Raw genomic sequence first — 12,503 nt, forward strand, 5'->3', positions numbered from 1 at the left:
AGAGTCACCGAGCGGGTTTCCTTTTCGGGTTAAGCTCGGAGGCGGATTCGAGACGTCACAAAATGTGCCACGACCCAGAGGCGCTTCATCTGCATCGACACGTTTTGCTTCCTTATGCTCCCACGCCGCGCGCTGAATCTTTTGACACGAGTCAACCGCAGACAACCTACTCACGTCGCTACTATCCCGAGACCAACCCGGAACTTCCATACACCAGAGCCATTTAAGGCCCCGAGGGCTGAACCGTACGCGACCATGTCGACCACCAGTAATAACGCTGCTGTTCCCGCTACGCAGAACGGCTCGCAGGAGCAACCAAAGAGGCTGAGATATATCGATGTCCGTTCACAACATCCTTGCATACGCATTTATTCCTGCCCGCCTTCGAATCATGCACATTCTACACCAACATGGCAGGAAAACTCCTCGCACGTGATTTGACTGACATTTTTGTTTATCCCTGACAGATTGGCATTAACCTTGGCGATCCCATCTTCCGCGGCGTATACCACGGCAAGCAGGCGCATGAGGACGACTTCGAGGGCGTGATGGAGCGCGCGTTGGCTGCCGGCTGCGAGAAGATGATGGTGACCGGCTCGGACCTGAAGGAGTCGCAGCATGCGGTTCAGATCGCGAAGGAGCATCGTAAGCATCTCATTTTCTTCATCCTACTATCGTTTCATTTTGCTTCACTTTCTCCCCGTTGTCAATTCTACCCCGTCATCCCTTTCCTCTGTTCGTTTCCACAGAACGTTCATACACATGTCCAACCCACTCATTCACTCACTCACTCTCGCCTTCCCCTCTCCACTCCAGCCGGCCTCTGCTACGCCACCGTCGGCGTGCACCCCTGCTCCGCGAAGCAATTCGACACGCACCCAGGCGGGCCGGACGCGCTGCTCGCGGAGCTGGAGACGCTGGCGCGCACCGCCGCCGCCGCGGGCCACGCCGTCGCCTTCGGCGAGATCGGGCTCGACTACGACCGGCTGTTCCTGACGCCCAAGGAGCAGCAGCTGCGCTACTTTTCCGCGCAGCTCGACCTCGCCGTCGAGCTGCAGCTGCCGCTCTTCCTGCACAGCCGCGCCGCCGCCGACGACTTCGAGCGCCTGCTCGCCGAGCGCCTGCCGCGCCTGCCGCGCGGCGGGCTCGTGCATTCGTTCACGGGCACGGCGGAAGAGATGAGGCGGCTGGTCGCGCTGGGGCTGGACGTTGGCGTGAATGGGTGTAGTCTGAAGACGGAGGAGAACGTCGAGGTCGTGCGGGAGATCCCGCTCGAGCGGCTGCAGATCGAGACGGATGGCCCGTGGTGCGAGATGCGGCCCAGTCATGCGAGTGCGAAGTTCTTGAAGGAGGCGCCGGTGCCGGAGGTGCCCAGGGCGGTTAAGAAGGAGAGGTGGGCGAAGGGGTGTATGGTCAAGGGGAGGAACGAGCCGGCGACTATCCCGCTCGTGGCCCATGTCATTGCGAGGATCAAGGGGGTCGATGTGGAGGTGGTTTGCGACGCGTGAGTTCTGCCCGGAGCGCTTCTGTTCGCTTTTGCTTCTTTGACGGGGTTGTGCTAATGAGTTATTAGGGCTTGGAACAACTCGGTCAGGATGTTCGGGTTGGGGGTGAATGCGGAGTGAGTTAGATGATTTGAAGGGGTCCTGGTCGGTACGATGAATAGAGTAGAGAAGAAAGATATATGTAGACACTCAACACTTCTGCGGTCCTGGAAACGTAAGCTACGAAATGAGAGAAGCCCGTGTTTGGCTTGACAGTGTCACAAGCCTGCGCTTCACTCATTGGAGGCGGACGACTGCATCAAGACCACATGGACACCGTCCCGGGAAGCCTATTTAGGCTGCATGATGGAATGTTCGTTGATTTCTTTGTTTCCCAGCACTTGGTATATCCACAATACATATTGTACAAGACACTTCTCGCACAACAATCCCCTGCCTGAAAACTTACGGGTGGAGCAGCGCACCTCCGCGGGCTTCCTGCCCGGCCTTTGTTGCCGGTATGCTATCCTCGAGCTCTTCAGTGGCTGCCAGGGTGTCGGGGTCCTCAGCATCAGGGGTCGCCGACGGGTCGGCACCGCTGTACATGGCGGCATGCGTCTGGTGCTGCAGCTCGATTTCCTTGAGCGCCCAGGCTTTCCAGTGCTCAAAGGCCTCGTCTTCCAGGCCCATGCCCACCTCAAGCGGGCCCAGGCCGAAGTATGCGCCCACAGCCTGCGCCTCCTCCTTGGCGATGCGCTGCTCGATGGCCTCCTTGTGCCGGAAATCGTAGAATTCCCGGCGCGCTTGATCGTAAGCCGTGGCTTTGTCTAGCTTGGCATGCTGCATGAGCCAACGCTGGCGTTGAACGACGCTGCAGAAAGAATCAATTGAGATGCTCCACCATTGAGTTCTCCCTCGGCTGTCCCGGGGAGGGGGTCCCAAAGAACACGCTCACCTCTCACCGTCCAGCTTCTTGCCCGGCTGGACGATCTTGCTCCAATCCCACTTCTTTCCGTCCGCACCGTCTTCCTCGACTATTATCCTCGGCCGGGCCAATTCCCATGGATGGTCCTTGAAGAACTCTTTCCGCAGGCCGTCCTCGGGATAGTGGAGCTCGGTGGGCTTGAACATGTGGGACGGCTTACGGATGTTCTTCCGTGCGTCCTTCCCGTTGTACGTGCGCTGCAACGGGCGGACGAGTTGCTGCGGAGGCGGCACATTGGCAACCACGTCATACCACGGCGGCGGGACCTTCAGGCGCTTCGTCTCGAGGAGCTGGGTCGCGGCGCGATGCACACGCGAGGCCGCGAAGTTGTAGCGGCCCATTGTCGCGCGGGGCCCGGTACGGTCGGGTCGTGGGGCTCACAGGACGGGGCTGCAGCGGCGGGAGAGGGTCGCGCTGGGCGGGGAGGGCAGCGACGGCAGCGAGTTGGGCGTGGTCGTTGTCGGCGGTGGTGTTGGAAAAGTAGCGTGAAAGATCGCCGGGCTGGCGCGCAAGGAAGCTTTCCGCCGCCCGCGCTGCAAACACCGCGTGCTCGATCTACGAGCAATTATTTTGCAGCCCACTTTGCCCGACCACCACCGGCCACCACCACCCCTCAAGTCTGGAGCATCTGCTCCAGCCAGCGCGGCACCTCCTCCGAGAACGACGACCAACTAATCTGCGTAGCATTCGCCCCACCAATGAATCCCGACCCGGCTGCTTAGCACCATGTCCGCGTCTCATGTCCCTCACATCCAAGTCCTCTCCCCCGGCGGCTGTCTGCATGATAGCGTCCAGGCCACTTCTCGCCCTGCTCTGCCCAGCCACGCTCGCGCCGCCGCACCGCAATCGCTCACCCGCGCAACGCCGCGCCGTCCATCACAATTGCCACGGTAGCGGCAGCAAACCGACCGTCCCCATTCCGCCGCAGCAGATGGACAATTTTTTCATCAACGCCCTCGTGCAGGCTGGGTCTTGTCGGAAGCACCGGCTGTGGAAGCCGATTCCCGTCAATGTCGCGTCGCTGCACAATCACTGCCGCTCGCGACGGAAGAGGGCAGACGAAGGCATTGGTGGTGGGAGAGTAGGTGAGGACGGCAATGCAGCGTCCCGCCGGTTTGGCCATGCCGCCGGACCGCGTAATCGGCAGACGTCCGAGAACAATGGACACAAGAAGAAGCAGGAGCAGCGGGAGCAGCGGGAGCAGCAGGACCAGCAGGAGCAGCCTGTGGTTGCTGCGGGCAACCACCAGCCTACGCTGGCCCAATTGAAGCGCCTAGTTGACTTTTATGGGCCCCCAGCGCGCCTGGAGACATGGAAAGAGCAAGAAGAGAGGGAGGCCAGAGAAGAGGAGGAAGAAGGTGGTGGGCTAACGCTATCGGACCAGCAAGGCGTCGACGAGGACGGCGACGTCAAACAAGCGCGCCTCCCCTTCCACCAAAGGCATCAGCCGTGGCCGAACAAGGACGAGGTGGAGAACGAATCAATCGGTGAGCTGGAAGAGCTGCTGGAGCACGACGGGCTGTCGCCGGAGCTCGCGTACGAGATCTACTCGAGCCTGTCGTGGCCCCGCGCCGCCTACCTGTCGTACAACACCATCCGCAACCTGCTGCACTGCCTGGGCGTCGTGAGGCACTACGGAGAGAAATCGATGATGAGATATCTGGCCGTCATCGACGACATGAAGGCGGCGGACATCCCGATTGCGCTGGCGGATTGGAACATGGCGATCCAGTTCGCGGGAAAGTGCTTGCGCAAGGTCACGAACAACGAGGTCGAGTCGGCGCTGTGGCTGTGGCGAGAAATGGAGCAACAGGTCGGGACGAGGGGCAACCACGTCACTTTCAATATCCTCTTCGACATTGCCGTCAAGGCTGGCAAGTACAAGCTCGCGGAGATGATCAGGAACGAGATGAAAGCCAGAAACCTAAAACTGGATCGATTTTTCCGGACGAGCACAATCATGTGGCGTGGGCTGTCGCGGGACGGAGAGGGCGTCAGGAAGGCGTACAAAGAGCTGGTGGAGGCCGGGGAGATTGTAGACTCGGCCGTGATGAACTGCGTCATCACGGCTTTGTTCAACGCGGGTGAGCCTTCGGCGGCAGAACAGGTGTTTTTGCGGATGAAGGATATGGCAGGCGTGTTTGAGACGACGAAGAAACCGCCGCAGGACTGGCGGCAACGCCGCGAGCTAGGTCTTCTGTTGAAGAAGGCGGCCGAGCGGACACGAGGCGATTCCGAGGGGCAGAGAATCATCCAGGAGCATTCGCCTGTGGGTCCAGACCACGGTACATTCAAGATCCTCATCAAGCACCATATAAACGAAACCGGCAACATCGACCGCATCACGCAGCTGCTGGACGAAATGGACCGTGTCTACAACATCCCGATCGAAGGCGATATTTTTTTCGCGTTGTTCTGGGGCTTTCACAATCACGGCGGTGTACGCTACTCGCCGTGGTCTAAGGCGAGATTGGAGGGCACGTGGCGGGCTTTTCTCATGTCTCTCGACAATGAGAGTTCGAAAGTCACGTTGGATCGCAGCATCACCAAGGCCGTCATCATGGCATTTTCCAAATGTACGAATGAGGAACAGACGTTACGGGTATGGGGGGAGATCAGGCAGAGATGGAATCCATCCGGAGCGGATCTGCAAAGTACTATTCATCTTCTGGGTAATGTTTCGTACTCGGCGACGTATGTACCACCAGCATGAAGGGGCAGGCTATGTTTTGGGGCTTTTGCTAGATATCATAGAATTGTATGTAGATATGGACGCAGGATGGGAAGGGAAAAATGGGACGGCTGGGTCGTACGGGAAAGCCTTGGGGGGATTGTATATATCCAAACAATGTATGATGATGCCGCAGCCCGAGTCGATGTCCAGGGGTGACGTTGAACTGCCGTTTGGGGAAAGCTCCGGCGGCAAGTCGTTGCCTAAGTAGCAGTAAGCGACGGCCTGACTTCGCGTCACCGCGTCGCCCTGTGCCACGACCATCAACCACGCGTCGCGCTGAGCAGTCATCCACGGCCCTCGAGCAACCATCTCGCAACACGTGCAGTGGACGACGATGAGGCCGATTGCATGCTCGCACTACTGCCTTCTCCGCACAGTGTCGGACCCGATCCTTTCCCGATAGCCTGTCTCCATCGCTTCCCTTCCACGCCTGTTGGCATCGCCACCTCTTGGCCTTGACACGTCTTTCTTTGCTTCGGGCAGCTTTCTCTCCTTTACATCTCATTCCAACGACGTCAGCATGCCGGCCGAGAGGAGGAACTCCCGGTCTATGATCGACATCGATTTCACGCTGAAGAGAATCTTCGGTAAGAAAACCTTCAGGTATGCCTTGGATGCTTGAGCTCACTGATTGGAGCGATTCGCTGAGCATGAAATGATAGACCCTTGCAGCGGGAAATAATCAACACTGCTCTGGACGGACATGATGTTTTCGTGCAAGCGGCAACGTCATTCGGAAAAAGCCTTTGCTACCAGCTGCCTGCGGTGATAGACCACGGTCGTACGTACACCCTCGGGCTTGGATTCTGCTAGCCTGCTGACGGACCCAGTCACAATTGTCGTTTCTCCTCTTCTGGCACTGATGGTATTTCGCCGCACCCGCCTGGCCCTGTCATCCATTTACTAACTTTAGTCTCAGAACAACCAAGTGGCGGCGCTCAGGGCTGCTGATATCCGGGTCGCAACCATCAACAGCACAATTCCGTATTCGCAAAAGACCGTCATTATGGAAGACCTACAGTGTGGCCACCCCCGTACCCGTCTTCTGTACATCACTCCCGAGTACTGTCAACTGGACTCCTTTCGCCGCATTCTCCGCATCATCCACTCCCACCGCGAGCTCGCCCGCATCGCTGTAGACGAGGCTCACTGCATCAGCGAGTGGGGTCACGACTTCCGACCCTCGTTCAAGAACTTGTCCTTTTTCAAAAACGAGTTCCCAGATGTCCCGATCATCTGTCTGACCGCTACGGCCACCGCTCGAGTCCGAAATGACATCATCAAAATCCTGGAGTTGGATCCCGAGAAGCTCAAGCTCTTCACCATGACTACGAACAGGCGCAACCTCCACTACGAGGTAAGATTCAAGAGCGACGAGGAAGACCACTACGACAACTTCGTCGCCTGGCTCCGCGCCGTCCAGGCCCGCCGAAGCGCCGACCCAGCCCGCGTCGCCGCCCTCAAAGCCGCAGGGAAACGCCCCGAGGCCATTTCCGGCATCATCTACACGCTGTTCCGCCGGGACTGCGAGTCGTTGGCACAGCGACTGCGCGAGAGCGGCATCGGCGCGCGGCCTTACCACGCCGGCTTGTCGAACGCGGAGCGGGACAGGGCGCTGGCGGGATGGGTCGCCAACGCGCCGGGCTTCGAAGTCGTGGTGGCGACGACGGCGTTTGGCATGGGCATCGACAAGGAAGACGTGCGCTTCGTGGTGCACTGGCAGCTGCCCAAGAGCTTCGAGGGATACTACCAGGAGGCGGGGCGCGCGGGCCGCGACGGCAAGGCTGCGGCATGCATCCTGTACTATGCGCGCGAGGACCGCGATCGCGCGGTCGTGATGATGGCGAGGGATATGCCGAAGGATGCCGGGCACAACAGAGCGGCGTTGGAGAAGCACAGGAGCAGGGCGGAGAGTCTGAAGAAGCTCGTCGATTATTGCGAGGAGACGAAGAGGTGCAGACACAGGTTGATCGCCGCATACTTTGGAGAGGGCGAGGAGGCGGTCTCGTGCGAATGGGCGTGCGATTGGTGCAAGGACCCGATAGCGCTGTTGAAGAGGAAGGACGGGGGCTTGGCGAGCGAGGAATGGTGCTCGACGCAAATGGAAAGCGGGGCGTATGGCGGTGATGCATATGATTAGTGTGACCGACTGCCAAGCTTGTTTGTGGGCAGAGTATAGTATGTACTTTGCAGATTTGGTGAGGTTCGGTATCCGGAGACCTTGGAGGTAGAAATGAGTCGTCTATAGTAACATTACAGTGACCGGTCATCGGTTCGTGCTTGGGGAAGAAGGTTAATCGAGATAACACGGCGGGTCGAAGGGAAAAGAAAATGATGCGGCCTGAGACTAAACATAGTCAGGGAAAGTCTATCCAGCCACTCACAGAGTGACGCCAGAATTGTCTTTGCAACTACGACGTGGAAGGATGAGGGTGCGACTGCTGGAAATAATGGGAGGGTTGGACGGCAGGCGGGTACGACAAGTCTATGGATGATATGTGGCTTTTATGAGTACGATAGGCAGTATGGTGGACTCGGCATCGGCGAATTGCGATGGATGGTGGCGATCATGAGGAGTGTCCCGCCGCGAGATGCGGACACTGCCCCGGTATGGAGGGCCGTTGTGTGTGGGATTGGTAGAACGTAATTGCACTGACATGGGGATAGTCGAATAGCGTACTCCAGAGATGGTGTTCTGAAGAGCACCATTTGAGATGAGCATTTGAAGAAATGGATTCGTTCCACCAAATCGGAGTGATACTCTTCTGCGAGATGAATCCATCCCCCCACCACAACCCTCCTACCTCCCCCTATCTCCACCTTTCCCCCCTCCTTCCTCCGACCGGCCATCCACCGCAACCTCCACAACCATCCCACCCTCCCCCTTCCCCACCCCACCCCCTCTCTCCTCCTCCCCGTCCCCCTCACCGATCCCCCCTCCTCCTCCAACACCACCCCTCTCCAGCCCCTCCACCCCCTCCCCCTCCCCTTTCTCCTCCTCCAACCCCCTCCCCCCAACCCACCACCTCAACCCAAGAATGAAACCCCCACTGACGACCGCAAACGCCGTCGCCAGCGGGAAGCCGAGCGGGTAGCGCGGGCTGTCGCTCGTGCGCCACGCGCGCAGCGGGATGGTGGCGTGGCCGACGTAGACGAGGGTGACGGCGGCGCCGACGGCGACGCTGCGCGCCTCGGGCTCGCGCCGCAGCAGCTGCGCCAGCCACGCGACGAGCGCGTAGCCCCAGGCCGCCGTCGTGAAGGTGAGGAAGTAGAAGGTCAGGATCGTCGGGGTGGAGCTGCCCGGCCAGGCGGAGAGGACGGCGCAGCTGAGGGTTTGGATGGCCTGTGTGGAGGGTTTGGGTCAGTAGGAGTGTGGTGGGGTTGGGGGTTTTGGGTGTGTGGTGGGGTTTCTGGGTGGGTGGGTGGGTGGATGGGGGGAGAATGAGGGGGGTGGTGCTGTGGGGTATTGTGGGAATCAAGGGCTGGGGCTGACTTACGACGGCGAAGATGGAGACTTGCCAGCGCCAGTTCTTGTAGTCGCTGATGGCGTTGAGCCCGATGGAGCTGATGATGGAGAGGCCGTAGCCGCCGAGGGGGATGAGGTTGACGGTCGAGGTGCTGAACAGGGGAGTCGTGCCGTCGGCGCGGGTGAGGCCCTTGAGGTAGAGGAGGAAGTAGGAGTTGGCGCGCTGGCTCCAAGCGTAGGGGAGGTAGGCTGTGTTGTCAGCTCGAACGGGCTTCTGCTGTTGGGGAGCTGCCTTTGCAGACTTACCCAGGATGAAGAACCAGCAAACGGGGTTGGTGACCATCTTCCGCAGCCTGACGGCCAGCGTCTTGCGGTCGATCATCTTGGCCGTCTCCGTTCCGTGGTCTGACATGCGTGTGCGGGCCAGCTCGCGTTCTGCCCGCGTGAGCCACAAAGCGCGGGTGATGGCGGGGGAGTCGGGGATGGTGAAGAGGCCCAAGAATCCCCAGAACATGGTTATCGCGCCACTGTGCCGATTTACAAGGTCAATTAAAGAAGAACAGAGTAGCACGGTCGAACTTACGAGACAATGAAGAGCCATTGCCATCCCTCAAGACCGTTCACGCCGTCGAGGTTATTGTACAGGGCTGCTTGGAGAACCCCGAGGAACATGTTGCCGACCACGCCGCTGACGCCGAAGATGGCGAGGCGAGTCGCAAGCTCTTTGGGAGTGTACCAGTTGAATATCAGGGCTACGAGGCCCGGCCATGATGTCTGCAATCACCGACGTCAGCGCCAGCCACCTGGTTGGCTAATGATGCAGGACGCCTACCGACTCGAATATGCCAAGAAAGAAGCGGATGGCGTAGACGGTTTTGGCATTTTGTGACCTGTACGTCCTGCAGGTCCACGTCAATTGCTTATCTCGCCGGGTATTTGCAGCATGAATACCTACACCAAAGTGAGAGTACCCCAGATTATCTCGCAGATGGGTAGAAACAGTGAGGGCCGCCACTGATATCGGCATTGGCGTGTCAGCGAACACAAGGCTGCGCTCAGGAAGTGATTGCCTACCATGGTCTGTATGATTTGCGCAGGCACAATGCCGAGTGCATAGCCAATGGAGAAATAGGTAGTAAACTCGACAAGCTCATTGCCATTGAGGCTGAGAGCCTCCTTCATCCCCGAGACGTAGGCCTGAGTCGTAGCTGATTGGTCCATGTCCTAACTCTTCAGTGTCAGAATGAAGTCTGCAGTACCACCTGCCAGATCTGCTGACCTTGGTCAATCCTGCGACAAAGGCCCAAGCCAGGAGGAAAACGTCTATCTTGAGCAGCAGGCGACGTTCAGGATTCGCAATCGGCTTGGAAAGTGTACGCCACCATTGTGGACTTTGGCTCTCCGTAGTCATGATGATGGCAGTGATGTCTTTCCGTCAGTTGCACGTACAGACGGAAAGGAAACAGTTGGTAGTCCTTGAAGAGCAGACTGCCTCATCGTTGACATCAAGGATCCATCTCGAAAATGCCTGCTGCATGCTGCAAAGTTGCCTTACGAATATGGACCCAAACTTGCGTGCTCGGCAAATGTCTTGGTAGCAGCAGTAGCTCTCAGAGTAGGGCAATAGTCAGCGTCCACTGCCAAGCCTGGTTGGACACGAGTAAACCACGGCAGACAAGTGTTCTTCTCGTGCATCTGGTGAGGCACTGTTCGCTTTCCCACACCCGCACATAGCAGCACAACCCAAAGCGGCCGGAAAGCAGAAGCTGGGAGACAGCCTATCGGCAATTGAACAATGTCATCGGCTAATGCTGTTGGTTCCTTAGTCATGATGCGGAGCAAGCCGGGGCAGATGGGCCTGGACCAGTACCGAGAGCAGCCACCGAGTTCCCGTCCCGGAGAAGCTTCCATCGGTGGACAGAGGCAGGACCCTCGCCGGGCCGGACCGTGCAAAGCCGACTGCAAGGTCTTCGGGGCGGCGAGGACTCATGCAGGTGAAGCGAAGCGGCAAATCATATTTGGGGAGTGAAGCCACAAGCAAGCGTCCAGGCCAGCAACCCCCACACCATGGCCGCCACTAGATTAATGAAAAAGTCGCCACTTAGGCAAGAGATACTACCCTTCGATCGTATAGGACCGGCGTCGTGGATCCAATATTCCGCGGAGAAGCACCCATCGTCGGACAGGGCTTCCTCGTAGGTTCACTTGGCCGGCATTGCCGCAACAGCAGGAAATTAAAGGTGAGGCGCGTATTGTAGGATTGGCCCGGGTGGGGCCATGTCGACATGACCAGCGAGAGCGGTTTTTTGCGGGGCCGGGTTCGATGTGCAAATATCAGCTCCCTCTTGCGAAATCGCCTTGGCGAGCAACACCAAGGGCGCTCCGCAGAGAAGCATCGCGACGCCATTCCCAAACCATGCGGGATCGACCACAGCGCATCGCCGTATCGAGTAAGGCGCGCGGGAACTAAGTGCAACGCGTGGACGGGCTTGACGGTCGATGGTAGTCGATGGTAGCACAAATGGGCAGTTGCCGCTGACGACGGCTTCAGCCTCCGCCGCTTGTCGTTGCTTTTCCACCCGCCCATCCCACGCGTCCCTGAAGAAAACGAATCCCTACCGTCATCGCTTGCTTCAACCGCGTCTACCCGCACAGCGATCAGCATGGTCGCCTCAACCACCAGCCCCCGCTCCCAATCCGAGCCTCTCTACCCGCACTACCTGCCCGTCCGGCCCGAAGGCTTCACGCCCACGCTCGCCGTGCCCCCCTTCGATGCCGTCGAGCCCGGCCTTCGCGCCGACCCGGCCAAGCCTGACATCTTGGGCGCGAAGGGCGCGAGCGTGCAGAACATGACGCCGCGCATTGGGACCGAGATCCGAGGCGTGCAGCTGAGCGCCTTGTCCGCCGCCGGCCTGGACCAGGTCGCGCTGCTGGCGGCCGAGAGGGGCGTCTTGGTGTTTGTAAGAACATACCTGCAATTCATTGATGACTCGCCGTTTGGGATATTTCCGCATTGGGCCATTTTTTGACGCGTGTGCATCTTCTGTTCGCGCCTGCTCTGCGAGTAGAGAGACCAAGACTTTGCGGACATCGGCTTCGACCGCCAGCGCGAGATCGCCGAGCACTATGGCCCGCTGCACAAGCATCCCACCATGGGGCACCCGGCGGCCACGGGGCCCGAGTTCCACGTCGTGTACGCGGACGAGAAAGTGTGAGTAGCAGCCAGCCAGCCAGCCAGCCAGCAAACCCATCCATCCATCCATCCCCATCCCCCCTCCACACCAACCAAACTTACCAACCCACCTCCAACAGCGGCACCCTCCGCACCCTCCTCGGCCCGCACACCACCCACACCCTCTGGCACATCGACCAAACCTTCACCCCCAACGTCCCGTCCACGACGCTCTTCTTCGCGCTCGAGCTCCCCTCCTCGGGCAGCGGCGGCGACACGTGCTTCGCCTCCCTCACCGCCGCCTACGCCGCGCTCTCGCCCACCTACCGCGCCACGCTGCACGCCCTCTCGCTGCTGCACACGTCGGCGTCCCCCGGCGAGGTCGCGCGGCTGGGCGCCGAGCGCGCGGCGCGCGAGGCCGTCCGCGCGGAGCACCCGCTCGTCATCGCGCACCCGGTGACGGGGGCGCCCGCGCTGTTCGTCAACCCGGCGATCGCGAGGGCGGTCGTGGGGTGTCTGCCCGAGGAGAGCGAGCACCTGCTCGGGTGGCTGCAGCGGCATGTGGCGAGTTTGGACTTTTCGTGTCGGGTGAGGTGGGAGAAGGGGACGGTGGTGGTTTGGGATCAGGTGAGTGGGACTACTGGCTGAGAGAGAGAGAGAAG

General features: G+C 59.5%; 6 protein-coding genes across 6 annotated transcripts; 4 read left to right on the forward strand and 2 right to left on the reverse strand.

The window, feature by feature from the left end:
* Positions 1–255: 255 nt before the first annotated feature.
* On the forward strand, positions 256–1,625 carry BKCO1_11400010 (uncharacterized protein; the record flags this gene model as incomplete). Its single annotated transcript, XM_020270501.1, has 4 exons — positions 256–339; positions 468–645; positions 817–1,504; positions 1,574–1,625. The coding sequence occupies 4 exons, from the start codon at positions 256–258 to the stop codon at positions 1,623–1,625; spliced, it is 1,002 nt and encodes a 333-aa protein (XP_020125015.1).
* A 324-nt stretch (positions 1,626–1,949) lies between these two features.
* BKCO1_11400011 (mitochondrial 37s ribosomal protein rsm25) lies at positions 1,950–2,810 on the reverse strand (the record flags this gene model as incomplete). Its single annotated transcript, XM_020270502.1, has 2 exons — positions 1,950–2,355; positions 2,440–2,810. 2 exons carry the CDS (start codon positions 2,808–2,810, stop codon positions 1,950–1,952), a joined length of 777 nt encoding a protein of 258 aa, XP_020125014.1.
* Positions 2,811–3,400: 590 nt separating this feature from the next.
* Positions 3,401–5,182, forward strand: BKCO1_11400012 (pentatricopeptide repeat protein; the record flags this gene model as incomplete). Its single annotated transcript, XM_020270503.1, has 1 exon — positions 3,401–5,182. One exon carries the CDS (start codon positions 3,401–3,403, stop codon positions 5,180–5,182), a length of 1,782 nt encoding a protein of 593 aa, XP_020125017.1.
* Positions 5,183–5,723: 541 nt separating this feature from the next.
* Positions 5,724–7,343, forward strand: BKCO1_11400013 (atp-dependent dna helicase recq; the record flags this gene model as incomplete). The annotated part of the gene is made up of 4 exons (XM_020270504.1): positions 5,724–5,806; positions 5,866–5,984; positions 6,034–6,068; positions 6,123–7,343. The coding sequence occupies 4 exons, from the start codon at positions 5,724–5,726 to the stop codon at positions 7,341–7,343; spliced, it is 1,458 nt and encodes a 485-aa protein (XP_020125016.1).
* A 660-nt stretch (positions 7,344–8,003) lies between these two features.
* BKCO1_11400014 (major facilitator superfamily transporter) lies at positions 8,004–10,080 on the reverse strand (the record flags this gene model as incomplete). The annotated part of the gene is made up of 8 exons (XM_020270505.1): positions 8,004–8,546; positions 8,701–8,918; positions 8,976–9,196; positions 9,253–9,443; positions 9,502–9,568; positions 9,625–9,683; positions 9,744–9,893; positions 9,949–10,080. 8 exons carry the CDS (start codon positions 10,078–10,080, stop codon positions 8,004–8,006), a joined length of 1,581 nt encoding a protein of 526 aa, XP_020125013.1.
* Positions 10,081–11,332: 1,252 nt separating this feature from the next.
* On the forward strand, positions 11,333–12,489 carry BKCO1_11400015 (alpha-ketoglutarate-dependent taurine dioxygenase; the record flags this gene model as incomplete). The annotated part of the gene is made up of 3 exons (XM_020270506.1): positions 11,333–11,629; positions 11,738–11,880; positions 11,982–12,489. The coding sequence occupies 3 exons, from the start codon at positions 11,333–11,335 to the stop codon at positions 12,487–12,489; spliced, it is 948 nt and encodes a 315-aa protein (XP_020125012.1).
* Positions 12,490–12,503: the final 14 nt, after the last annotated feature.

Source organism: Diplodia corticola, assembly GCF_001883845.1.
Source record: "Diplodia corticola strain CBS 112549 chromosome Unknown scaffold114, whole genome shotgun sequence".
Lineage (NCBI taxonomy): Eukaryota > Fungi > Ascomycota > Dothideomycetes > Botryosphaeriales > Botryosphaeriaceae > Diplodia > Diplodia corticola.